This window comes from Lathamus discolor, chromosome 12, assembly GCF_037157495.1.
Source record: "Lathamus discolor isolate bLatDis1 chromosome 12, bLatDis1.hap1, whole genome shotgun sequence".
In the NCBI taxonomy this organism is placed as follows: domain Eukaryota; kingdom Metazoa; phylum Chordata; class Aves; order Psittaciformes; family Psittacidae; genus Lathamus; species Lathamus discolor.
The window spans coordinates 2,953,269-2,979,861 of record NC_088895.1 but is presented as its reverse complement, the minus strand read 5'-3'; the positions used below and the strand labels follow the sequence as shown (position 1 = coordinate 2,979,861).

At 48.1% G+C, this 26,593-nt stretch overlaps 1 protein-coding gene across 6 annotated transcripts in view; it reads right to left on the bottom strand.

Annotated features, from left to right (window-relative positions):
- TBX5 (T-box transcription factor 5) overlaps positions 1-26,593 on the bottom strand; it is a 131,946-nt gene that overhangs the window by 10,285 nt on the left and 95,068 nt on the right. For 5 of the 6 annotated variants that reach the window (XM_065692502.1, XM_065692505.1, XM_065692504.1 and 2 more), the window contains exons 3-8: positions 25,698-25,792; positions 22,942-23,061; positions 22,195-22,342; positions 19,979-20,131; positions 11,642-11,733; positions 329-555 (exon numbers count right to left, since the gene is read on the bottom strand). In XM_065692502.1, the coding sequence (XP_065548574.1) occupies positions 329-555; positions 11,642-11,733; positions 19,979-20,131; positions 22,195-22,342; positions 22,942-23,061; positions 25,698-25,792 (835 nt within the window). Of the gene's footprint in view, positions 1-328; positions 556-11,641; positions 11,734-19,978; positions 20,132-22,194; positions 22,343-22,941; positions 23,062-23,651; positions 23,862-25,697; positions 25,793-26,593 lie in introns of those variants that run through there. The other variant, XM_065692506.1, reaches the window with a different exon arrangement.

The window sequence follows — 26,593 nt, the reverse complement described above, 5'->3', positions numbered from 1 at the left end:
GGGCTATGGAGGCAGATAAGTCATCTTTATCTCCGGCACCAGCTATCTTACTGAATGTGGATTCAACGTGGGGGAAAGGCACTGCCACCCCTCCAAACAGTTTACTCCCAGCCCAGCAGCACAGATGGGGCTTTAGGCTGTGGTGAGAGGAGTTCCCCAGCCCAGCCTGGGGGACCTGCGTAGCCCTCATCCCTTGCTTATCCTCATGTGTCACCACAAAGCAGGCTGGGGCTGTCCAGCCTGCGGGCAAGAGGAAACATGAGAAAACAACGCTGAGAGACACGTCAGGAAGAAGAAAGCACCAACTGGGGAGCAGCCAAGGTCTGACCTTTTCTCTTGGTGCAGTGGTAGATCTGGCTGTGCTCCTGGGAGATCGGGTAGGGGTTGGCAGGCGGGAGCAGGTCCTGGGAGGTGCTCGACACCCCATTCTCGCACTGGTACTGGGAACCGAGATTGGAGGAGGCAGAAAGGACCCTGGTCTCACCACTGAAGGGGCTGTGATTCGAGGACACTTTTTGTCTCACTGTGCTCCTGGGAACAACCGGGTACTCTTTACTAAAAGCAAAGAAACAAACAAAATATCAGAAAGTCAATTAGTAAACAGATCATAATAAATGGATTAATAAATAAAGGCAGCACATTAGCATCATGATGTTTGCTTAGACTTTCAGGCAGAGACATCCCTCCCAGGAGACTGCAGCCCAGTCACACTTCATCCATGGAACACTCTTCTATTTCACTTTCCTTTTAGTATCTTTCCCTTTAGATCTGTGGCTCTTCCACCACATTTGCTCTTTTACATCCCTAAATACAACAGATACACGCAGTTAGAGCAAAATACACAAGATTTATATTTACGTATTCTAGTAGCATTTATAAAATACATACTATTTGCATTGTATATGTGGATGTGTACGCGTGCACATAAAAACCTCATTCCTGCCAAGCTGTCTTGGAGATGGATTAAATATTGAAGCTTACTTCTTCCCCCTCATGGTATTTGTCCCCATTTATTTCCCCAGGATCTGCCAGTCTGCTTGTCCTGGATGGGGGAACCCTGGACCAGAGAACAAGCTCCACTTCAGAACACTTAAGAAAGAGAAAGAAATAAATCACCAAGTCCTGCTGCACACCAGAGCCACACACCTCAGCGGAGCCAGGCTAAGAGGGGGAGCACTAATGGAAAGTCTGGTTCATTCCCTTGCTCCGAAATCTGGTTTGAAGCAGGGATGCTTTGCCAACACTGGCTGGAAATCCCCTCTCTTGCAAGACCCTACAGTGTGTTTTGGAGACATTTCTCCAAGCACATCAGAAACGTGGCCAGACAAGATTATTCCTGCTCTGCAGGAGAGAGAAGTGAAGCTTGAAAAGGTCTCAGAGCCTTCAACCAAGGTGCAAGCCTCCCCCTGAGCTGCCTCCAAGATTGCTGGAAGCTCCCTGAACCCAAGCACTTGCTGAAACGCCTAAAGACCAGGTAGTACAACAGCACCTCACAAAGTACCACCAGGTACACCACCTAGAGAAGCCATGACCTAGAGCCAAGATTCCAATGCAAGCTTTCTTCAAGGCTGTAACAATCGAACCAAGCTGGCTTTGAAGTACCCTACTCATCTTCCCAAAATCATTCTGCTGGGGCAAGGACAGATCCTTAAATCCCACCAACAGGCTCACCTTCTATGTGAAGGAGGAGCCCTGAATCTCCAATTAAACCCTTTAGAGAGGACCTATCACTGTAGGAACTCAGAGCTTATTTACAGAGTTTAACAATAGCATTTACATAAACCTACTCAACAGGAGGGAGCTTCCATCCAAACCACTGCTGTGGTGGCTGCCAGAAACATCAGCAACGGGGCTGTAATGGAGGGGAAACTCGCCCAGGAGCTCAAACCCAAATAAATCTCTCCCTCCTTGTGCCACAAAAGCTTTCCAAACCCCGGGCACTGGTGGCTTGCCAAAGAGAACCCATTCCAAAGGTGGGGTTTCTCCCCCTGGAAGCACAGCAGCTCCTCCCCACAGGAGCATGGCTTTCCACCCACTTGGACGGGCTGAAGAGGCATCTTTTTCTCCTGAAGTCCAGACTGTGCATGAGAACAAGAGAGAGATGGACTGGGAGGAAGCAGATTTATCCCTCAGATACACAAGACAGCGATGGATGCCGGGGTATGTGGTGGGCTTCGAAGGACCTCTTTGCCTGGGGACACCCCACACCAGCATTTCCACCCTAGGAGCCCTTGCTGCTGGAGGGCATCTTTGGTGGCTTTTCAGGAAGGTCAATAGCTGTGGCCTTCAAACCTTCTAGGTTCTAGGGGATTTTCCAGCCCTACCATGTCATGCTCTTGAGCTGCCTGCTCTTTCACACAGCAATACACAAGGAAATAATACCAGCACGACATCCCAAAGCTGCATCCCTACAATGTTTCCCTTCCAAGGGGACAATCCACAAGGAGATGATACATGGACCTTGCCCTCATCTCTCCTCCCATGCTGCTGCATGGATTAACTGGTTCCTTCTTCCTCATCTCCAACACCACCAACACCAATTGCCCCAAGAAACAACAGAGCCTCACTATTACTTTCAGTGGGTACCTCTGAGCTACGATGGAAGAGAAGGAGGAGCATACCATGACATGATGCCACACCATGTTCTCAGGGGCTTTCCTGGAGGATGTAGAAATGATTGTTTTCAGTTTCTCCCTGCTTCAGTGGGGGAAGAATTGGATGTCTCTTTGGGACATGGGGTTAGATCTGCATGGGGGTTTCTTACAGTAAATTCTCACAGTAGATCACAGGGACGCCGCAGGTATCAGACCCTCGCTGTGTGAAGCACCACATGAACAATAAGAAGCCATCCTCATCCTAGATAATTCTCACCTAAATCAACGCCTCCTCTGAGCTGAGATGGGTGAAAAAATAACAACCTGATTGTTTTCTCTTGATAATAAATGTTTTCTTTCCATAAAGGAGCTGTATGCCTGAAACAGCAATATTTTCACCCTGAGTGCCAGCATAGGTGTCAGGATCCCACACTCCCATTGTGCACTGGGGACCGAATTCCTTTCAGACTGCTATTCCCAGGGGACACAAAAGCCTCCATAAGCATTAGAGAACTGTGGCAGGAGCCACAGTGGGAGCAGGGAGTCACGTTGGAGAGAGAACAGGTTGGAGACACCAAGTTTCCAAACAGCAGTTCCCAGGAGGTATCGCAATGACTTCTCTCCAGACTGAAATATTTCCATTTCAGTCAAAACATGTTGGGTGCTATTTTTGCCAAAAAATCTACTATTTGAGGAGGGAGAGGAAGGAAAGTATTTTCTAACCAAATAGCTCAAATATTCTCTTTCTTTCAGCTTGCTATTTTTCTGTACACAAAGGCAGTTATCTCTGTATTCCTACCTGTTCATTCCTTATAGGAGATCTCATAAAAAGAGGTATCTTTGGTACCTTGTAAAGCAACATCATAGAATCATAGAACAGTTTGGGTTGGAAAGGACCTTAAGATCATCCAGTTCCAACCCCCCTGCCATGGGCAGGGACACCTCACACTAAACCATGGTACCCAAGGCCCTGTCCAACCTGGCCTTGAACACTGCCAGGGATGGAGCATTCACAACCCCCTGGGCAACCCATTCCAGTGCCTCACCACCCTCACAGTAAAGAACTTCCTCCTTATATCCAATCTAAACTTCCCCTGTTTAAGTTTTAACCCTTTACCCCTTGTCCTGTCACTACAGTCCCTAATGAAGAGTCCCTCCCCAGCATCCTTATAGGCCCCCTTATGTCACCCTGAAATATTTATACTGTTTCCTGAGCCCACTCTATATGGACTGAACAAACCATTTGAGTCAGTCCTTCTGTCTTTTAAAATATTTTGGGGTGGGGTTTTTTTGCAGCACCTAATAGTCACTATTCCCAACATAGCTGGTTGTGATCCTCAGCCACAGTTTAATGGAATGAAAGGTTTTGTGTTGTGTCCAGAAATGTTGCTATCCCAAAAAACTGTAGGTAAGTAGGAAGGAGGGAAAGAAAAAAAGGCTAAAGCTGGATTTACACAGGCAATATAGGAAATTGTCCACACAGCAAGGAAGAGACTGGGCCAGAATGTCAGTTTTACATGGGGGTGTTAATGGGCTTTCCTTTTTTTGCATTAAGAATTGTAAAATTAGAAGAAATTGGTTGGGGGAAAGAATTTACAAGGAAGGAAACTGTCGTTGGTCTATTTAAAGTCTGTTGGAAGCTAATGATGAATATTCAGACTGTAGTTGGTGTATTGCAATAGCAGAAGGGGCCGGGAAGGAAGTGGGGAGCTGCATTGCACAAGGTGCTGTATAGTCTCTGCACCATCAGGCTTCCAGCTGAAGGGCCACCAGGAGAGAACATTACTTGGGTTTTCATTAAACCTTGGGGGAAGAAAACAGGGATGAGTTCCAAGTCTATAGCAAAGGCCCTCAGTGTGAAACCCAGACTGAGTTCTTAACTTCCACCTGGCCACGTGTTTCCCAGACCTGTAGGATCAGACATTGGTTCTGCAAAACCACTTCCTACAAACAGACCCATTCCTCTTTAGAGTTCATCAAATAACCCTGACCCTGCAGATCAGGTCTTACAAATGAATCTTTCCTGCACTTACAACCAAATCAGACCTCTGCCAAGTGGAATTAGTGACCTCTGTCTCATTTTCTCTCATTACATCTTCCCCCTGGCCAAATAACGTTGTCACCATGATGCACTCAAGAGCTCCGTAGGATCACTTATGCCACAAATTCATATTTAGCAGAGAAATCAAAGGAGCAAATTCAAGGTTTTGTAATCTCAGAGCTGGAAACCTTCTTGGCCTCTGCAAACTGATAAAAACTGTGAAAAAGTATAAATATAGACCTTCACAGAGTGACATCCAGCCAACTTTCTTGCTTATCACTGTGCTGTAAGACAGTGATCATCGTCAATGTCTTATCATGTCGGGCTTGAAGTTTCCTAATGTACCAGCCAATGCACATTAAATGCAGCTGCCAGACAAAAAACTTGTTCAAAATCTCTTTGAAGATCCATGGTTTATAATCAGAAGCTTCTGCACTGAAGCATCCAACCCCTACTGACCCTAAGCAAATTATTGTAGAAGATGTTTCTGGTATTTCTGCAACAAAGCCTTATATGCCAAGGCTTTCCAGAGCTGCTGCAGCTCATGGTAACAAGACTCCAAAAGACCTATTGAATGTCAGGTCCCAAGGAGCACACTGATACCTGTTTGAGGTCAAGATGAGCCATGATATGGAAGAGGAATAACCCATGGTTAGCTGCTGCACCCTTTGAAGCCCCCAAGCTGGGCATTGTCTAGATCTTGTTCACAATGGCAATTCCTAATCTAAAATCTGATCAATCAGTGGCCAACTGCAGCAATTCCCTCCACTCTTTCCAAATTGCCAGAAACCTCCTTAAAATTAACTGCTCCTTGGTCGCTCACTACGAAAGGACAAATGTTTGCTGTCCTAGCAGTCCTGTCTCCTTTCGCACACCCAGCACCTGTGGATTCAGGGGTGCAGAATCAGCCTCCAGTTCCAGATGTGCAAATATAACTCAAAGGCATTTGAGTTTATATTTCCCAGGCCACCAACTGTTGTCCTTCCTGCTGAGACTTGAGAGTAGGAGAGAAATGGAAGCCAGCCATAACAGATATAGAACGAGGAAGAGAAAATGTAACTGTAATAAGTATACCATCACCCAGGAAAAAGAAACAAACCAGAAAACAATTGTCAATTGTCAAGTGCATTCGTTTCAGCTTATTTCTAGCATACTGAAATAAAATCAAACTATTCTCATGAGGCACTTGAGAGAGTTTGCACTGGAGAGTTTGAAATGGATAAAATCTACAGCAGGAAAGGAATTGGTAGGAGGGAAACCAGATGATCTTAAGGTCCTTTCCAACCCTAACTATTCTATGATTCTAAACTACTGAGCACTCCCTTCAGCCTTACCCTCAGATCAAAAATGAGCTCTCTTTGCATGGGGACTGCACACAGAAAATAATACCCTAGGCTGGACGTCAAGTCAAAGTGCTCATTGAGGAATAAGGTAAGATGTTCACTGGAGCATTCTCCACCAACATATCAAATGTCCTGGCCTTTTTTGCCAGAATGTGAAGGGATCCAATAACCCTGGTTTGGGTGCATGCATGGTACGTTAACAACCAGTGCTTCATCTGAGCAATGCAGCCCGAAGAGATCACTGTAACAAACCCAAGAACCAGCAGTGAAAAGAATGAGCTAGAGATATAGAGCTATCATTACCAGGCAGATAAAAAGCTGGATTCCTGCAGACAAATGCCACTGTTCATGTTGGACTAAGACGAACACAAGAGGAGCCGGAGAATGGATGCTGGCCAACAGAGACAGCATCATCATCCCTCCCTTCATGCTGTGCCAAGCTTCTGCAGATGAGATCCTGCTCAAAGAAGAGGCAATGAAGGAAACTGCAGCCACCCTGTGTTGCTTGAGATGATTTTCTCCCTTTAAAAGAGCTGTGGATACCCTCCAGTGAAGCCTGTAAAGCCTTATTTTGGATTTCGTCTGAATTCCATCAAACTCTATAGAATACGATTCAAGCCTACAGTTTCCACTGGGGCTTTAACCAGGAAAATTTCCTTGGGGACATTTCTGGAGGAAAGCATCATCTCTCCAACAGATGTTATAACTCCAATTCTCACACTGAAAATGTTTCAGACAGCATGTGGCTCTTGGGAGATTTCAGTGCAGAACATGGGAAATGATCATGAATGTAAAGATGCAATGAGAAGACTCAAGAAGAGAAAGGTCATCTACAGTGGACTGAGACCTACTTGCAACGAACAGACCCATCAGTCAAACACGACGTTAGCAGGGTACATAACATCGAATGAACTACACTGCCACTCTTCTTTGTCCAGTGAACAGTTAGGAGTCTGTGTCTCACTCTGAAAGGTTTCAAGATATCCCTCAAGGGAGCCAAGACCCACCCTTTCGCGCAATCATCTTCCCTCTCAAAAGCTTTCCCAATGAGAAGCTTCAAAGACTAAACGGCATTAATTTGAACAAACAGTAACAGTGGCCTGAGACTTTCAGCAGCTCTTCAGCACCCGTAATAACTGCTGAAGACAATGGGAGTTGCAGATGATGAACAAAACTTGGTTAAATGGTCTAACAGTATTACTCTTCTACAGTGCTTTAGCCCCAGACCCACAAACACTTCTTCCCCGCTGTGTTTTGGCAGTCACAGATCTAAGATACAACTTGCATGCAAGCCTCCAGGTCACCCAATAGCTGTGGTTTATTAGTACAGTTGCACTGACGTGGGGCATTTTAAGGGCAAAGTCCTACACTAGCATCTGCAGTGCAGATCTCATCGTTTCTCTGCATCAGCTTCACCCTCTGAGGATTTCTGCTGCATGTTTTGCTCTTGCTATCCACACCAAATTCCCTTTGGCACAGCAGAAGTTCTAAGCGGAAGCAAAAGGAATTTTCACAGAGATCCAAAAGGAATACTTTGCCTAAAATTCCCAGTGTCACAACTACTTCATTTTACCTGCTTTATGTTTTCAATTGCAGCAGGAGCACAGGACACAGATGCCACGTAGCTCGCATCCTTCTGCACATTTTCCTCTAGTGTGTTCTCCTTTTTTCTTCTTTTTTTTAACCAAGAAAATCACAAACTTGATCTCATGCTCAGAAATTTGAAAACTTCAAAAACCCTGTTAGAAACTTAAAACTTTGAAAACCCTGTTCGAAACTTAAAACTTTGAAAACCCTGTTCTCCCACAGCACTCATCCTGTCAAAGAACCTGCTAAAGGGGTCCTGTGTGCCTCAGGAAAGAAAGGCAGCAAGAAGAAAATTAACATGTATGAGAACTCAGTGTTCACTGGAATTTGGATCTCCTTTGGAACTCATGGCTATACTTTTTGAGTGAAACCATCTGCTGCTGAAAGGCTTAATATTGCTACTGAATGAAGTCTTCTACCTGGACAGACTTACTAGCTTTTCTTCTGGGAAACGGGGAGAGAAAAGCCAATGCAGAGACTTTGTGAAAGAGAAAACCATGGAGAGAAATGGGCTTGCAAAGACATCCCCATCTATCCAGATAGCCAGAGCACACAGAAGCAAGCAGAGATGGAGGGAGAGTCCTCAACAAAGCACCTGAGACCATGCTCTGAGCTCACTCTTGGCATTGGAAGATGTCTTTCTTCTCTGCTTCACCTTCCTTACTCTTAGTCCCTACTTTTTCCCAGTGGTAGGCATTCAATGGATGAACCACCAGGCCAAGTCTCCACCAGCACCCAAACCTACTTCTACTTTACCCCACTGCAAGACCTGCTCTGAGCTGAGTAGCAAACTGGTTTCCCTCCCATTGTCTGGCATCTAAAGGTTCAAGGAGACCACCAGGTCTGGCCACATGGTAATTCAGGATGCGCTTCATCTCATGTAATTTTAGCTATTTAAAAGGCAGGCATCTACTCTAAGTAAGTCATTCAGACTCTGCAGGTGAGAAAGCAGAGGGAGGGCTCTTCACCCACCCTCCCATTCATGGGGTGAGGTCTCAAAAGAAAGCAGCTTTGCTCTCTGAAAGCTCCCATCACTCTCTGCTTAACACAGAAGGAGCACAGACACCAGCCTAGCCTGGGGGCACCACTTCTAGGCAGTATCTTCAACCACCACACACCTACTCCCATCCAATCCAAACCCCACACAACACGTTAGGACCTAAAGGTTTAGTGCTGGGAGCACATCTTCACCAGGGCTCATGCCTCCAAAGCTGCTCCAAGGTGTGCAAGCGTAGGGATACGCTTTGGCCATAGCTGGGGCCAATCCTGCCCAGAAATGGGATGCCACAAGCCAGCTCATACACCCGGCTGGGTCAGCATTTTGTCTGCTGGGGTTTGCTTCTCCCAGGGCTGGTTTCAGCTGGGGGATGCCCCTCTGCAATAGCCCTATGCAGGGAATTAAGAAACATTTGAGGCTTAAATAAAGAAAATATGGAGGTTTAAATAAAGAAAATATAGAGTTTCAAATAAAGAAAACACAGAGCATACAAAATTCATTCCCTCCATGGCTATGCCCCTTAATGAGATGATCAGTGACCTAATTTATATCAGGTCACCAGTTTTCAGTACAAAAGGCTGTTGTAAGAAGTGCTTTTTCCAGCAATTTTTTTTCCTATAGGGAAGAAATAGCACTATAAATACAGCCCACCCTATTCTCCAAGGGCATAAACAGGCATCGCTGCTCTAAAGCCAAGACAGAGTTACTTGTACCTGCCAGGTAGGGAGGAGGTACATCACTGGGAAACAACGTATATATATAGGCACACACACATACATTTATATATTAAGATATATTTTAATATATATTTTATTGTATTTTCTATATTTAATTATATTTTAATATATATTTGTATGTTAAACCCATATAAACCACAAAGGTAGGTCATACTTCTCTAGCATACTCAACCCTGAATGGCTCTTTATCTTATATACACATTTTATGTATATATGATTTATGTATGTTTTCCTATTTTTTATATATAATTTTGCATATATTCAGATACATATAAAAAGACACAAAAATGGGCATATATTTCCAACCTTGAATAGGTCTTTATTTCACTATAATAATCTTATCCTGCTCTCCCTTAAAAAAAAAGACATCTTTGTAAACCTGCACAGCCATGTCTATGCTATCGGTACAGAGGATAAGTTATTAAGGAAGTGAGCATCAGAAATCATCCTGCAAAGTCGACGCTGTGGATTTTAACCCTTCCAACCCTGCCAGGTCTGAGCGGGTGTGTTGATAGATTCCAAGTGTTTCTGTTCACTGTATCATCAACTATGACCGCAGACTCGCATAAAAATGCCAAGCAATTTTTAGCACAAGCTCAGCATGGCTAGATGCCATGCTCTTCATATGGCATGAAGCCCTTCTAATAGTCCTTACTGTTTTACCTCCTCCCCCTGGCTCCAAAAAACCCCCACCATGAATGTAAACCTTCAAATCTTTCCATTGACCATAATGAAAGGGTAGTTTAGCAGCAAAAATGTGGGGGGGACATCGTTACTTAAGTTCCAGTAGAGGTTGGGAGGCTGGCACAGGAGGGAAGGGAGGGAAAAAAAGCTATTTCAAGTGGTAGTACACCCATAAATAAAGAAATATTGACATATTATGCCAGGATCTGTGCTGTCGTTGGAAAGGGCAGGCAGGGAACACAAGGCATATTCAGAAGACCACAGAGATTATTTAGATGGAGAAGAGTAACTGCCGTGTATATACATTTTATATACATATATATAGATGCAAAAAAATATGATATATATATTTTATATATATTGGATTTTCTGAGTCTGAGCCTGAAAATATTTGTACACCTGAGCACATTTGCCCATTTGAGTAGGGTAACAGGTCTACGTGCTCATGGGATTTCAGGCATTATTTGTTGCCCGCCAGCATGATATGCATGGCTATGGAGAGCCCATCTATGGCAACCAGAAAAGACTCCTGCATCCACACCAGCATCTGCACTGCAGCCCTCAGCGACCACCTACAGCCAGCTCCTAAGTGGGTGGTGGAGAAAACCCTCCCAACAGAAGGTCACGGCACAGGTCTCTACAGCCCTCCATTAAGAGCCAGCTCTGCTGGTCCTGGAGAATAAGGGATCTGAGTCACTCCTGCCCTCCTGGATGGAAAATGTTATATTGAGCATCTCCATCTGTCTTAGGTATAATCATGGGTATGGCGCTGTTCCTGCAAAACATTTGCACCAGGAAGCAGCTTGACACATGGATGAAGTTCCAAGTGAAGTGAAAGGCATGAAGTTAAGTATTGGCAGGCCCCGACATTTAGAAAAGGACTTTAAACAGGATCTTTAAACAGGATTTAGGCTTGATTTTCAGCTTAAGTACTTACATCCAAAACTGACATTCAGAAAGGTCTCTTCGGCCACCTGGCCCTGGAGATCCCAACTTTTCTAATACCTCCCTTCTTCAACCCGAAATCATCACGTCTGTGCTCCTCCTCTGCATTTCCAGAACTGACCACGCAAACACTCCCCTCCTGCCAAAGACCCTCTGAAAGCCAGAAACCAGCACAACACAGGTCTCCGCACTAAGATCTCCAGAGGCATCTGGAGCATCTTTAACAAACCTGCTCGCAGAACAAGGCTATGAGCTTTGTCTTTAAAGCACTGCCACCTGGGGAAAGAAATACCCCACAGCTCCTCTGCAGTAGCCTGGTGACCAGAGCTTCTCAGAGCTAGCCCAAGCCTCTTGTTGTTTTAAACAGGTTTAAGCCCACACACAGCCTCAGAGACATCTGCTTAGCCCAAAGCTAGAGGTTGTTCTGGAAGGGAACAAGTCAGAAAGTACAAGATCCCTATGGCCAAGAGGACAAACCACAGGTGAGATCCTGCCTCTGTAACCCAGCAGTTGAAGCATTCACCTCGGAATGAGAAGTCCTGCGTTTTGGCCTGATAGTATTTCAAGAGCTTGATTTGAAACACATGTACAAATGCCAGAGAAGGGACTGCCCCTAAATCCTGGCTTAGCTCAAGCCAAAGGCGACATGCAAAGCAAAGCTCAAGCAGCTCTCAAGGTCCTAAGCAGGTCCCCATGTCAGAGGCACGAGTTACCTCTGCATCCTGGACATCCTGTGGAGCTCCATGTCGTCGCTGCCGCGGAAGCCTTTCGCAAAGGGGTTGTTCTCAATCTTTAACTGGGTGATCTGAAAGGGAGGAAAGGCAACGGGTTCATCACAAGTCCAAGGCATGGCCTGGGAGAGAGGGGATATTGTTTATTAAACCCAAGCCAATAGGGATGTGGTGGAAAACACAGCTTTCAGGAGCTCAAGTCCTCCTTCGGCTCAGGCACTGACCACTCCAGATGGGCCTTCCTCTACATCGCTCCACTGGAAAAATATCTCCTGTCAACAACCTCTCGCTTCTCTTAGGCTTGTCCCTAACACATAGGACTGCACACACACACACAGATTTCTCTCTGGAGAAAATCTGCTTTCTTAGAGTTACTTTCTTTTTGCCGTTGGGACAGAAAAGGCTGCACTGACTGCAGAACCAGGGATGAAAGTCACATTGCCTGAACAAATCCCACCAACACCAATAAGTATTTTCTCATCAGTGTACACCCATGACCAAAACCTGACCTGTCTAACCCTATATCCTGCTACTCGGGCTGCTGAGGCTCACCCTTTATGCATTTCAGACTATCTAAAGGCATTCAAGGTGCTCCACATCTGACATCCCTCCACAACCAGCCCCATACCTGTAAGCAATGCATGGACCAACTTCCAGATTTACCTGGAGGACAGCTCCATCTCTGATCATCGTGTCTTGAAAGAATATTCGTCTCCCCATTCATGCTAGAAGGAATTAACAGGGACTAACTTGCTCACTTGGCTGGCTGCCTTCATCATCTAAAGCTTGCTGGATTAATAGCTCTCAGACTCCTAACTTTGATTCTCTTATAATATTTAAGTATGTTAGAGAGCATACGCTTATCCAAAGCAACTGAGGTGCAGTCCTCTTCTTCACACACCCCTCCTGAGGGCTTAGGTGAGTAGGTTTTCTCAAGCCAGGGTTTGTCATTTAAGCCAATAGTAACTGTGGACCAGAAACACCCTCAAACACCCTGGTGATATCATACAAACTCTCTCTGGATGTCAAATGTGATGGAAACGCTTTGGGGTCTTCGCAGAGCAGGACTGAATCTGGATCAGATGTGATCTAGATGCAATGCCCTAATATTGAGGCAGAAGAGGCAACATTTCCCCTTCTTCTCTTTCTCCATCACTGCCTGGCAGTCCAAGCCCTTAGCCAAGAGCTGGGAAAACCACTTGCATTTGCCCAGGAGAGAGAACCCTGTGTTTGCCATTGGAGGAACTTCATGTGCTCACCGCATTTTATGGAAACGCTGTCTTTCCTTCCTATTGAAAGTTGGCCAACAGGAAGGAAGGAGCTCAAGATTAATGGTGGGAGAACAGAGAGAGGTTCATGTTCACCAAGTCAAGCATACGCAACTGGACCCTCCTCTTTGCCAAAATTCAAAGAGAAAAACCTGGCTCAGCTAGTGTCAATAGCAAACCCTGCCAGGTGTCTGCACAACCAGATTATTTTGCTGTTTTCTTGTCTTATAGCATGTTTTTTTCCCAAAGGCTATTTGTTCACTTGCCATTCTTGCCTAATTCAGCCTCAAAACTCACACAAAGACCCCTGTCACCCCTACACTTGCCACCATGGGCATTCCTATTAAATCAGGACCTAATTTAGCACCTAAACAGGGCATTGCACTACTTTTTTTTTTGGTCATACATTTCAGATTTCAAAGAGAAGGGTAAACAACTGATCTATTTGATCCAATTTGCCATTCGAGCCATTACCTAGCAGTAAAATGGGGGCACATTTAGTAATTAAAAGGCCTTCATAATTAGACAGCCAGCTGAGTATTTTGCAAAGAAACTACCTACTGGTTTCCACTATAGAGGTGGTGGCACTTGTGGAATGAATAATAGGCATTATTCAAGTTTTTTACTGTTTCTAGGCAATTTGCATTCTGAAGCACACTAAATGTACGAGTTGTCCTCCCTCGCCGAACCCAATGGCAATATTTGCTTGCATAAGTGCAGTCCTTCACTGAGCAAGGATTTACAACATTGGCACCAGCACACAGATGTACAAAGGGCCAGATTCATCTCAACCTAACCGAAGGCATTTTAACCAAGGCGCCTGCACTGGGAACCTCGTCTCTCAGTGTTCCTGCTGGAATAAGCGGTAGGAGATGGGGACTGCCAGAGGGCACTGGGGCTCTGAGGTGGGCAGCATTGCCTTCACAGGTCCCCAACTTTCTCCATTCACTGGAGGAGGAGTCATCAACATGCTAGCCCCTGATTTAAGGGCCTCAGACGAATGCTGTGTCTGATGAATCAAGCCTTTATATCATAGAATCATAGAATGGTTTGGGTTGGAAAGAACCTTAAAATCATCTAGTTCCAGCTCCCTGCCATGCGCAAGGAAGCCTCACACTAGACCATATTACCCACAAAATGTCAGACAAAATATCATATGGGCCCTCAATCTTCTCAATACATTGCTTCATGCGTAGAGAAGTCCCTAACCCGCATCGTGAACACACTCAATAAGCAAACATATGTGTCGGTAGCAGAATGCCCCAAGTGAAGCATAGTTAACTGTAGCCTCTATAGAGATCTGCTAGATTGAAGGCATCTAGGAACCGGGAGCTAGAGAAGGTTTTAAATTAGGTCTCAGCATTTTGGTGGACTTCAGACGGATTTCAGGAGAAGCTTTCTGAACAAAGTTTCCCTAGATGATAACTCAAGGCATTAACACTATCACTAAGCAGGAAGAGTCCATGCCAGATTTAACAAAACCCTACACAACAAAACAGAAAACAGAGAAGGAGGTGGTGAATCCCTGCTTTAGAAAACAGCCTGGGGAAGATATTTTGTTTGGCCAGTTTTTGTCTGACTTACAAACTATTTCAGAGGTGGAAAAGCAAACGAGTGGGTGGAAATAACCTCCTTCTGGATCTGCTTTGCCATAGCGAAACTCTGTTTAATTGACTATAACTCATTGAGGGGGGAGAAAAAGCTGTCAGAAAGTCAAATGACAATTACATCATGAAAAATAAACTGAAATACAACGTCCTGCAAAGTCATTAAGACAGAATGCCCAGGGCTAAATTATATAGCACTGATTCAGTAAAACCATAGGGCTACGTCTATGTATTTGTTACTCAAAGAAACTGATGGCAAAGCTCACTGCTGACCACTGATGTGGACCCTTCTGAGAAGAGAGCTTTCCAGAGTGAAGCCTCCTGGACTGATGCTTTTCAGGGCTTGTATGACCCATGGGTTCATCTTCACTTTAACAGGAAGCGACAGTTCCCAATGAAATCTCAGCACCGCTCCTCTGCGCTCCTTTCTTTGGGCTAACTGACCACAAAGCACATCTGCTGAGACATTTCCAATGGCATCTTTAGCTCCAGCATGATAAAATTTGCATCTAGTTACACCAAGGAAAGACTCTTTACAAAACTGAAACATTCTATGCCATGTATATGACCTGAGCTCCGTTTTAGTTACTTAATTTGCTATCTGCCAAATCGGACCTACTTCTTTGGAGCAGTTCAGCTAAGAGAAAAGACACTACCCTGAGCCTCTCAGGCTCTTCTGGAGGCACTTCTGAAACTGTCTTAAAGGCTGGGCATTGTGGAAAAGGGGCTTCATGTTCTGCAAGGGATGGGGAACCTTAGTTTCTGAGCTCTTTTCTTGTGAACATGAGTGGCAAAAAAATCACCATTCCGGTCACCTCATTTAGTGATGAAGAGGTTGAGGTGTTTACCCTCACGCTTAGAGCACATGGACCACCCCATGTTGTGGGGATACGTGTTGTCCCTGCCCTACAGGTGACCATGGTCCTCCTCAGCATGCCAGGGCTTCAGGCTCGAAAGCACAAAGCTTTTTTCTTCTGCACTCTCACATACCCCAGTGTGGAGGAGGAAGCCAAACCCAAAGAAGTGGGAAGGAAAGAAATAGCTGAAGACAAGATGCCTGCTGAGACTACGTATATCTGGATGGGCCAAACAGAGGAGCTGGATGGGGAGCTGGGACTCGGAGCCCAAGGTAAAGGCCAGGAGAAGGGGGGGCTGCTGGCAACAGGAAGAAGATGACGAACCCAGAAGCCAGTGAAGGAAATGGGAGGGACTGAGAGCCAATGGCTGGTTAAAGGTACTGGTGTGAGACAGAGGAGTTCATTGAGGAGACTGTTGGCTGAACTGGGAGACAAGAACAGAGGATGCGAAGAGACAGACCGTGCACAGTGTCGGATTGGGGGTGGGAAGGAGGTGGGTCAGAAGTAGGAGTGAGGCTGGAGGGAGATAGGATTTGTTTGAGGAGCTTGGGCTGAGCACCCAATCCCATGGCTGGCAGGGACAAGACTGAGGACAAAGGTGCAAAGCGAGACAGGACTGGTTCAGACACAGGTTGTGAAGGACGCAAGACCTCTTGAAGGAAGCCTGAAACTGTCTCCCACTGAAGCCTGGAACGGGACTAAGCATTTGAAAGCAGAGATGTGAGGAGCCCTGGAGAAGGTCAGTGAGGAAAGAGCTCACTGCAATCCCGAAGCAACCAAGGGATGCACAGAAGCCACCAGTCCCGGCAATGAAGAGGAGATGCATGGTCTCACCTCCCTTAACTCTTGGGATTCCTGCCTCTCTCAGCACTTGAGGGACCCACCAAGTAAGCAGAGGGGCTCCCCCCTCTTGCCATGGATATGGGAAGACATGGAGCCAATGGGTCCAGGCTGGGCAGGGAGAATTTGGGGAACACAGCCCCTGCAGGGCTCCTCTGGGGGACTGGACAAGGTCCAGTTTCTGCACAGTGGCACTCCATGGAATGCCAGCTGGGCCATTACATTGGTGACCTCTACTGAAGTGAAGGAACTGCAACCAAAGACAAGGAGAACCAAGCTCTCAGGACAAAGCACCCCAAGCCCTGCAAGATACCTTGATAGAGCAGCGAAAGACGACATGCTCAGAGAAGAGACACCAATTTAACAGCACTCTTTTAGCACAGGGGTCTTTCTGGGGGTGGGATGAACCTCTACATCCAGAAAGCCACCCCCAGGACATTTGTCTATGCCCACTGGCATCTGGGAGTGCATCCAATTCGTCTTCAGACAGATCCTTCCCTGGTTTTGCTATGGTGGACGTCGCATTTCTGGGTGCCTATAGCATCCCAGCTGGGATTATGTTTCCTTAAAGAAATTTGGGCTACCAAGAATGTCAAATAACTTTGGGCAGGGGGAGGAATATTGGCATAAACCTGGATATCCTGAGGAGGGAAAACCAATATAAAGCCCGAGTCCAGCTAAGGGGGAAAGTAGGTTGTAAAAATTAATGAGAATAATTGTTGTGAATTCTTGCTTTTGAAAGAACCCTCATGAGGGCAGAACCTTAATTATTTCTGTCTATTAGGGTTCATTTCCTGGTCCTAAGCACTGAGCTAGTACCTAATAAATACAAGCTAGTAACACAATGATTTAAGCTACAGCAAAACAGGACTTAACTGCAGGGGAAAGTTAATATTAGGGACTCAACCTGATTGCAAGCACCCATTGTGTAAATGGCGAGGAAATGAAATGTGCATGTGACCTATTTTAACACCTCAATATTTCGGGGGGGCATGGGGGGGTTGCAGGGTTGCATAGAAGGGGAAGGCGATCGACCGAGCTGCTGACAACCACACTGAAAACTTTACCTAAGCTTTCTTCATCTCCTAAACCTCCTTTTGGGCAGCGAGGCTGGGGAGGGGGTGATCCCAGTGTGCTTAAATGTCTTTTCAGGCTGCATGAAATATCAGGGGAAATAAGCACAAGTCCTACACTGAGATTGCAGCTGTGCTATTGAAATAAATTGAGGGATCTGAACTCGGGTATTTCTCTAAGCTGTGTAAGCATAGGCTGAAACTGTGGGCCAGTCATACAATTAATAATATAATTCACCTATAACGTAGCTCTTGAAACCTAAAACACATGAATCTGTGTACATATATGTGTAAAAAAACATGGGTGTATAAAGCAATGTGCAAAATACGGTGATGGATGCAAGCTATGTGTGATTGTGCAGATAGGAAAGTTTGCATGAAGGGTGCACTACAGGTGATGGATGGGAGAGAGGGATGGCTGTAAATGGGGAAAAAATAGCTAGTGCCTTGACAAAGAGAGGTGGGATGGACAGGATGGACAGGCAGACCCTCCTTGGGGAGCTCCATACAGCCAGACAGAGACCAGTGGGACTGTGACCATCATTTATGGCAACAGGAAACACAGTCTGCATCGCAACATGGGAAAATGTTCCACCAAGCAAAACTTGGGAAAGCTGAACTTGGGGGTCCACTTATGGAAAAGACCCGCTTGCCACCCAAGGATGTCACCCGTTGCACCCAGCCATCATCTGCAACATCAGCTACACACCACCTCAGCCCCGCTATTATTCTCCATCTGCACTGGGGGCAAGAGGCAGATTTTATTCCCTTCCCTAGAGGGAGATGCCATTTGGGGTAGCTCATTCCCTGGTTTCTTTTTATGGCTCTATCTTCCTCAACTGGGCTTTATCTTGGGGCTACAGCCACTCTTTACTCGTTTTCGCCCACGATTCAGTGCAGCAAGAGGAGGAATGCGTGTGTCGGGGAGGGGAGGGGGGATGTAAGTGTGTGTAAAACGTGTAGGGGGGTGTGTAAAATATGTAGTGGTGGGTGCATGTGTCTGGTGGGATGCGAGCTTGTGTGTCTGTAGGGATTCATGCGTTTGTCAGTGCCTATGTTTTGACATAGACGGATACACAGATGTCATTTCTTATCAAACAGATGTTGTTGATTTACAATCAAATAGCCCTGCTCCTCCTAATATGGCACTTTTCCCAAACTACTGTACTTCGATGTTTCTGCTTTGCTTTTATTTGCATGATAATTCCTTTCTCTATAAACCAGTCCTATTTTTCATCAAAGGAAAGCAGTTAAATTCAGGTCTGTTTTCTCAGAGGGAAATGCCTTTAAAACGAGCAGTGTGTCCCGTTTTATTAACTCCCAGTTCTATTAATATTATATTCTTTCTCCGAATCCATCAAGCAGAAGTTAAACTTGATTTTATAGCATCCACAGTGGAGTTATAATTTAAGGCATAATTTGGCGGGGACTCAGTTTGGATTCAGTTTGCTTGTCCTGGTCGTGCCAACAGCTCCTATTTTAAAGGGCAGGGAAGTATTTTCTTTTCTCCTTAGTTACGGGGAGACACTCTTTCTTCCCCAGCTCTCTACCTCTGCTCTCTGCAACTGCTTTACCAGCCGATGGCCCGAGATAACACAGTTACTTTGCATAGGTTTAGGAGCTTCCTACTTACATCTCCAGGAGAGCATCTAGGATTTAGCCAGGGTGTTAAATGACCTTTCTCCATTTGAAAAACAATGATTTCACTCTGTCAAGTGCAAAGGAACCATTCTACCTGCCCGTAAGTACAACTAAAAGCTTGTAGAAATTGCTTTGTATGCCATTGAGGGGGGAATTTGCCTTTTTTTCCCCATAGGAAAATAACTGGCTTTTCCCGGGGCTCTGCCCTGGTGATGGTCTGCTGGCAGCAATGAGGGGTGGCTGGCAAAAGGCATCACTAATACATCTGCAGAGAACTCCCACCCCGAGCCTTCCTCCTCCTCCTTCTTCCTCGAGGGATGGGGAAGCCCAGAAGAAGAGAAGCAGGGTCCCCCGAGGGGGAACCAAGCCAAGAAAACCCTTATTTCAGCTACATTCTGCTTTGTTCTGCTTTGTTTCGCTCGGGCAGGCGGGGATCTGATCTCAGGGTCAGAACCTCCCTTTCCTTGCAGGCCCCCCCCCCGCAGCCCCCGGCTGGGCCAAGGGCCGGAGCGTTATCGGCCCCCGGTTGCTGGGGGAGAGCGCCGGGCTCCCCCCCCATCATCACCAGGCTGGGACCGGCGGCAAGAGGGGGGAGATAAAGACAACTTCCCCGGTTGGTCGGCTCCTCTTGGAGCAACCCATCCTGTTGAGCTAATTCCCCCCCGGGTCGCCCTGGGCCCAGTCTGTGGATGCTTTGTGCGGCCAGGAATAACAGAGGGGGTGGGACGGGGCGGTGATGAGAGGGAAGGGAGAGAAGGGAAAGAGAGAAAGGAGGGGAGGTGGAGGGAGAAGGGAGGAAAGGGAAAAGAAGGTGATGGAAAAGGAGAAGTGGGAAAGGGAAAGGAGAAAAGGGAGGAAAGAGAAAGGAGGAGTGGGAAAGGGAAAGGAAGTGTGGGAAAGGGAAAGAAGGGAAAGGGAAAGGAAAGAGAAAGAACGAAGGAAACGGAAAAAAAGGGGGAGGTGGGAGGAAAAAGGAGACAGGAGAGAAGGAGGGGGACGCCTCGCCGGTGCGAGGCCCGGCCCAGCCCCTCACCTTGTGGTTTTGGTAGGAGGTGACGGCGATGAAGGCGGTCTCCGGGAAGACATGGGTGCAAAACGCGGTGTTCTTGGAACCGAAACCGTTGTTCTCGTCCGCTTTCACGATGTGGAGACGGGGCTGGTATTTGTGCATGGAGTTTAGGATGATCTGGGCAAGGGAAGAAGAAGAGGACATCCAGGGGAATGGAGGGCGCACAGAGTGGAGCTGCCCGCGGAGAGGGAGAGGAGGAAGAGGAGGAGAAGGGCCCGCAGGTCCTGGCACTCTCTTCCCCAACACCTTCGCTCTCCTTAGCCCCCACCTCGCCCCAGACCCCCCCAAGGGCGGATCTCCATCACTCCAGAATCCCCCACCCCAGCCAAGCAGCCCATCGGAGCCGGTGATGCTGTGAAAGGGGTGCTTATTCCCTGCTGCTCCCCTGCTCCAGCCGCGGACTGTGCTGCTGTGTCCCCCCGGGGGAAAGAGGAGCTGGTCCCCAAACACCCGCGGGCATCCTGAACGTGCTGCTGGTGGGGGCAAAGAGACCAGAAGTGGGGGGCTGAGGGATTTAATGTGCCCGGCTGTAAATGGGAGGGGAGGAGGTTGGGGACAGCGCTGAATTCAAGATAAAACGTGGGCCTTACTCGGTACCGGGTTAATCTCGGGGGAAGGTGGCGGGGGGCCGCCCGGTCGCGATAATGACTGCCGGACCCTGGCGACAGCGAGACGCAGCGCGCCCCGCCGCCGCCTCCCCGTCCCGTCCCGTCCCGGGGGTTTAAGCAAATTGCTTTGACATCCAGGAAAGTCGTAGACATCAACGGTGAACGATCTAATGGCTTTTAATTTCATTACAGCGACTCTAATTGAGAGGCTCCTGCTGCAGCTCCTCCTCTGAAGTCCCTCATTGTCTCCCCAGCGCCTTCGCTTTGTTTAGAGGGACTTCTCCCCAGAGCCGCCTGTTCGCAGCGGGGGATGCCCGGCCCCGTCCCCCAGTAATGCCCCCCAAAACCCCACCGAGGGGGTAGGAGAGGTCCGTCCCCCCACGGCTGCGCTGCTGCGAGGTCCCCCACTCTCCCCTCCCTCTTCCAGGGGGAAGAGTGGGAAAAGTGCTGAGCCCTGGAAAAACAGCTCTTGCAAAGCACTTTGTCCCCAGCTCAAGGCAAAAAATGAACTAAAATTGACATTAGAAAAGGAAAACAAGATAAATGCACACCTCCCCAGCTGAGGTGAAAAGGAGCTCGTAAAAGATGCTCAGCATTGGGGTGGGCTGGGGGGGGTGTCTCTCCAACAGCTCCCTCCCTCGCTTCTCAGCGACTACATGGGCAAGGATTTAATAGCCCGAGATTTATCATTAAAAAGCGAAGGAAAAACAAAAAGGAAAGAAAAAAAACCCCAACACTTGGAATAAAAAAATGAAACTAAAGTGTTGAAACGAGACTGGAGGAAAATATGCACTTGGAAAGAGATGGCGGGATCTGGACTTGCATACCCGTTTAAGTAATTATATATATATTTTATAGAGATATATATATTATTCATACATGCGCATATATATTCGCTCCGAGGACCAAGCATCTTTGGGGAGCTCCGAAGGAGGGCTGGTTCTGGCTGCAGAATTCACACAAGCTTTCATGGCCCCACGGGTCCAGCAAAGCCCTTTTTATGTCCAAGAAGCTCTAGCGGGATTTCAATTACTTTCTCATTATTATTATTATGGTCTTTAATTATTGCTGCATTTTCTTTGGATCGAGGGATCCGCATGGTTTCAGGTCCTATTTCCCTCTAATAATCGTGCCTGATCGATTTTACCTGTTGGGCAACCTCACGGAGGCAGGGAGCAGATTTTAAAGCTCCACGGGTCCCCATGAGATTAAAACCAGGTAGTTGAATACTCAGTTAAGCCGGGTGAGTTTCTCCCACTCGCGGATTCCAGCCCTTGGGATTTGTCATCAATTCTCGTGAAGTGCTGCAAAATAGCCCGGTTTTAAGGTTTATGCTTCCATTTCTCGGGGAGGGGGAGGATCCTTCATTGGGGTTTACCCCACTCTCTCAGGCAAGAGAACAACACCCCACCAACCCGCTGGATTTGAAGATGGGTGACATTGCCATGACCTTGGTAGCGCTGGCAGTGGTGGTGGGACCACGCGTTGGTGCGGGACACGCTGTGGGAGAGGACTATGAGCACGCTTTGCGGGGGGGACTGTGCCCCTTTCCCTCTCTTCTCCCTTACTTACATGCCCGAAGGGATCGAGGTGGTTGTTGGTGAGTTTGAGCTTCTGGAAGGAAACCAACTGCCTCATCCAGTGGGCACCGGTGGCCGGGGAGTCGGGGTGCACGTACAATCGCCCAGGCATGGCCGGCTCTGCCTTCCCCGTCACCGACCTGTGAGGAGGAGAGGACACGGGCCCTGAGCTCCTGCCGGGAAAGGGTCCCCTCCCATGGGCTCCTGCTCCCCATCCATCCCCTCCCGTGGGCTCCTGGTCTCCATCCCAATACACACCCTCTCCCGTGGGTGCCTCCCCCACACACCCGGGTGTCCCCACGCCGTTCCTGGGGAGAAAAAAACGTTTACAAACGCTGCTCGGGAATTAATTGAGCTCTCTGGCACCTCTCCCGCCTGAGCTAGCTCTCGCCATTTCTCTTTAACCCCATAATTCCCCCCCACACACACACACACCCTCCCTAATTGCCGGCGCCCAACCCTTAGAGATACAGTCCCTTTCTTATTGCAATTAAACTATCAGCTCCACAATAGCCAATAATCTCATCGTCAAACAGGATTACAGTTATCGTTAACTAATGGATGCCTTTCCCAAGGACCGGGGGAGCATCCCGAGAGGCTCAGGTGAAGCCCCTGCACCCAACATCTCTCTTTTCCAGGGGGGAAAAAATCAGAGCTGAGCATCTTATTCATGGGTATCCCCAGCCCAAAAAGCCCGACAAAGAGATCTCCTCCTTCCCCTTTCCCCACGCATGCCTACCATTTATTATCTGCAAATTTATATCTGTGGTCATCCGCTGGTACAATATCCATCAGCAGAATGTACTTCGTCTTTGGATTAAGTCCAGTGACCTTCACTTTGTAACTGGGAAACATGCGCCTGTTAAAAACGAAATGAAACAAATAAAAACACAGGTTAAAAGCGGAGAAGGGAAAGTTTTCCAAGGTGGTTTCGTGTGGGTGTTTGCAGGGGGGGGGGTCATTTAACAAAAGGGCAAAGCCACATTCTCCCTTCCCGAAAGGCCAGGGGAGGGCTGCAGCCTTCCTTCCCCTTAGGGGGGATGTTTGGATGCTGCTGGGTGCCCCTCCAGCCCCCAGCTGAGACAAAACAGGCGATTAATCAAGGCAAAACCGTAATTGGAGGCTGGAAGGCTCGGTATTGACCTACTCGTGTGCTTGTTGGTCTATTCCTATTTGTATTCTTTGTTTCGACTCTCCCTTGAGTAAAATCTGATCATGAGAACTTTGGAAGCGAGTTACTTCCCTCTATACATAAACGGCTTGAACAGGAGAGGAGATTTGCCAAAGAAATACACATATATATGTAAATATATATATTAAATACATATATTTCAACCACCTCTATACGTATCTACGGTTGGATGTGTAGATGTGAAGAAAGCGCACCCCAACCTACAGGCACTCAGGTGTCCCACCAAATCCGTGCGCGGGGGACATCAGCAAACACACCTGACAAAGACTTGGAAACCACTCGGATACACGCTGAAGAACAGGGGCTTTTCGAAATAGTTTCCATTACTGCAAGGCAGGGACTTAAAACATTCGGTGTTATTTTAGTTTGCGCTTTCCAAATATTTAAAAATAAAGCCGATGAAAATGTATCCCTGGACTTAAAATACGCCTAAACAAAACCCCCACACCTCTAAAAATACCGCGCTCCCCCCCCCCTACCCCAGCCTCGGGTTCTTATCTCTGCCATAGGGCGGCTGGGCTGGGTTTTAATGCTTGGGGGGGGGGGTGAAGAGGGGGAAACGGGGATTTAACGTTTAAGGGAGAAGAAATCCAGTTCCACCTGAAGAATGATCTGTAACTCTATCGACAACACCTGACCGGCGGGAACACGGCCTTCTCCAACAATAAACACGGGGAATTAGAGATACGAGGAAACCGATCGCGTATCTCCCCGGCAGCCCCTGCCCTGTAAATGTCTGGTTTATTGCTCTCCAGATGAGAGCTCTGTCCACTGCGCTATTTCGGTTGGAATTTCTGCAAGGTGGTTTCTGTCTCCCTCCGTGAGCTGCTTTTTTATCCCTTTTCTTTCCTTTTTTTCCTCCTTTTCCATCCCTCCCACTCCGCGCCCCCCCCCCCCCCATAAACTCGGGTTTGGGGCGGTCCCTCCGCTTCCCCAGCCCCTGTCCCACTCCGGGTTGTGGGGTTCAGATGGTCCCCAGCAGCATCCCCCCTTCCCTATTTGTAGCCCCTTCCCTCCAACACAAACCCCTTCTTTAAACCCCACTTTCAAGCAGCAGCGAGGTTCAAGGCGAAGGCGAACCATGAGACAAATCTATCTGCTAAAACTTCATACAACCGACTCTGTAGTTTCATTTACTTACTTTCCCCCTCCTACTTCAAGCAAATTTTGGAAGATCACAACAAACGCCAGAGGACAGAGTAAAATGAAAGCTTGACTCCGCGTTGTTGATTGTGCCCTTGCAAACTAAAGCTACTGCATTTCTACACATGTAGGCGGCTTGGGAGGGCTTTTTTCCTTCCCTTTCTCCGAGGGTTTTAACTCAAACTCATAACGAAAAGAGTCTCTTTCGGGCTGCCCCAGTTTAGCGACAGGACTGGAGAGACTCTTACTGCCTCTCGCTGCCTTAGGCACCCTTCCATCTAACAATCCTCCAACACATTAATATCAAAGATAAGGTTAAACCGCCCCAAAAGCGCTCAAATACAAACATAAATATCTGCGGATCGCGTTTACTAAATCGGTCATGGAATCGATTACGTGGAATCCCAATAAAGTTGGATTTGCGAGGCTGTATATTTTCCTACACTCCCACACAAACACACACATCCAGAAGCGTGTGTCTGGACGCACTTAGAGCAGCATGCTATTTATTTGCGGACACGTCTATCTGTGCATCTAAACAGCTTCGCGATCCGTACGTAAACAGTAGCTCTAGACCACATCGAGTTTTAAATGCGGTGGGTGGGTGCTCTGGGTGTGTTCGCCTCGGTGTAAGCAAAATAAATAGGACCTGTCAGTAAACAGCGTAAGGCATTGCGAAATAGCAGATGGGCCGAGCTACTCCTTTAATTAAGAATATTATAGTAAGACGAATAGTAGTGATAATGAGTAGCCCAGTGAGCTGCTATAACCAAAGGTAGCTTCTGGCTAAGGAGTCGCAGCTCGCATTCGCCTGGAAAGCTTCCAAAGGCCTGAAACTGGGATTAACGATCCAACGTTCTGGTTAAGAAAGAAGCCAGAAGAAACAGTTTCTTCTGCCTAGATCCTCGCAGGAACGGTTCCCCGCACTCCCGGCGTTCCCGGGGCCGTGCACACGGACACGGATGGGGGGGCTCTCGGTACCAGAGATATGACCGTACCGATGTCAGGCAGAGCGGGGCTACAGCCGCAGACAGGCGCCCGCATCCACGCGCGTGTGTGTGTCCCCATTGCAGGCAACTTTTCCCCGCAAACAGGCCACAAAAGGCCGATTCAGCCACCCAGAAACGAAGGGGAACGCGCCCCCCCCATCCGCTTCTTACCTCCCGGCCTTTGTTATGATCATCTCCGTCCCCACTTCGTGGAATTTCAGCCACAGCTCCCGTTCGTGCAAAAACACCTTTATCCCCTCCATGCCCTGCGGAGGGGGAAGGCACAGACCGTCAGCCCGGGATGGGTACGAGGGAGGCCGCCGCGAGAAGCTCGGAGGGAAGCGGCCGGGAGATGAGGGCCGGAGCTCTGGGCATTCCCAGGAAATTCCAGCCCCTTGCGCCCTGGCAAAGCCGGGGACAACGGGAATTCAGGCCGGGGGGTGCTGCCTGGGGCACTGGGGCAGGACAGTGCAGGCCACTGTGCCCCCAGTGTGAGGCAGGCAGGGCTGAGAGCGCCAGGACCAGCTCAGGGCAGCTCCTGGGAAGGAGAAATACCCCAAAGCTTTGGCCCAGGCGCTCCAAGAGCCACCCGGAGGAGCCTTACACCCGCCAGCTCCGGTTCTGCCTGCTGCAGTGATGTGGGGTGTCTCCTCCGTCCCCCGGCCAGGCTCATCCCTTCCACCCCCAGTCCCAAGCAAAGGCCGCCCGCAGCGGCGCCCTGCGATCCCAAGGTCGGCACAGCGGATGCCACCGTGGGGACCACGCATCCCTACGCCGTGGGGTGGGAGGCACAATGGATCCCCCCCACCTTCGCTGAAAACGGAACCGAAGCCCCCACCAAAAGCTTCAGGGACGGGGGGAGCGATTTCCAAATGACCCCGAGCCCCAGGGCTAATGCCGGTACCCGCACTCCCGTGGACGGCACCCACAGCCAGCGAAGGGCTCGAACCAGGGGTCTACCTGCCAGGGGGTAAGCGGGGCTCTGAGGAGGGGCTCCGCAGCCCCTGAAAGCGAGTGGAAAAGCTCCTCTCCCGGCCTTCCCTTCCTCCTCCTCCGGGCTGCCCGGG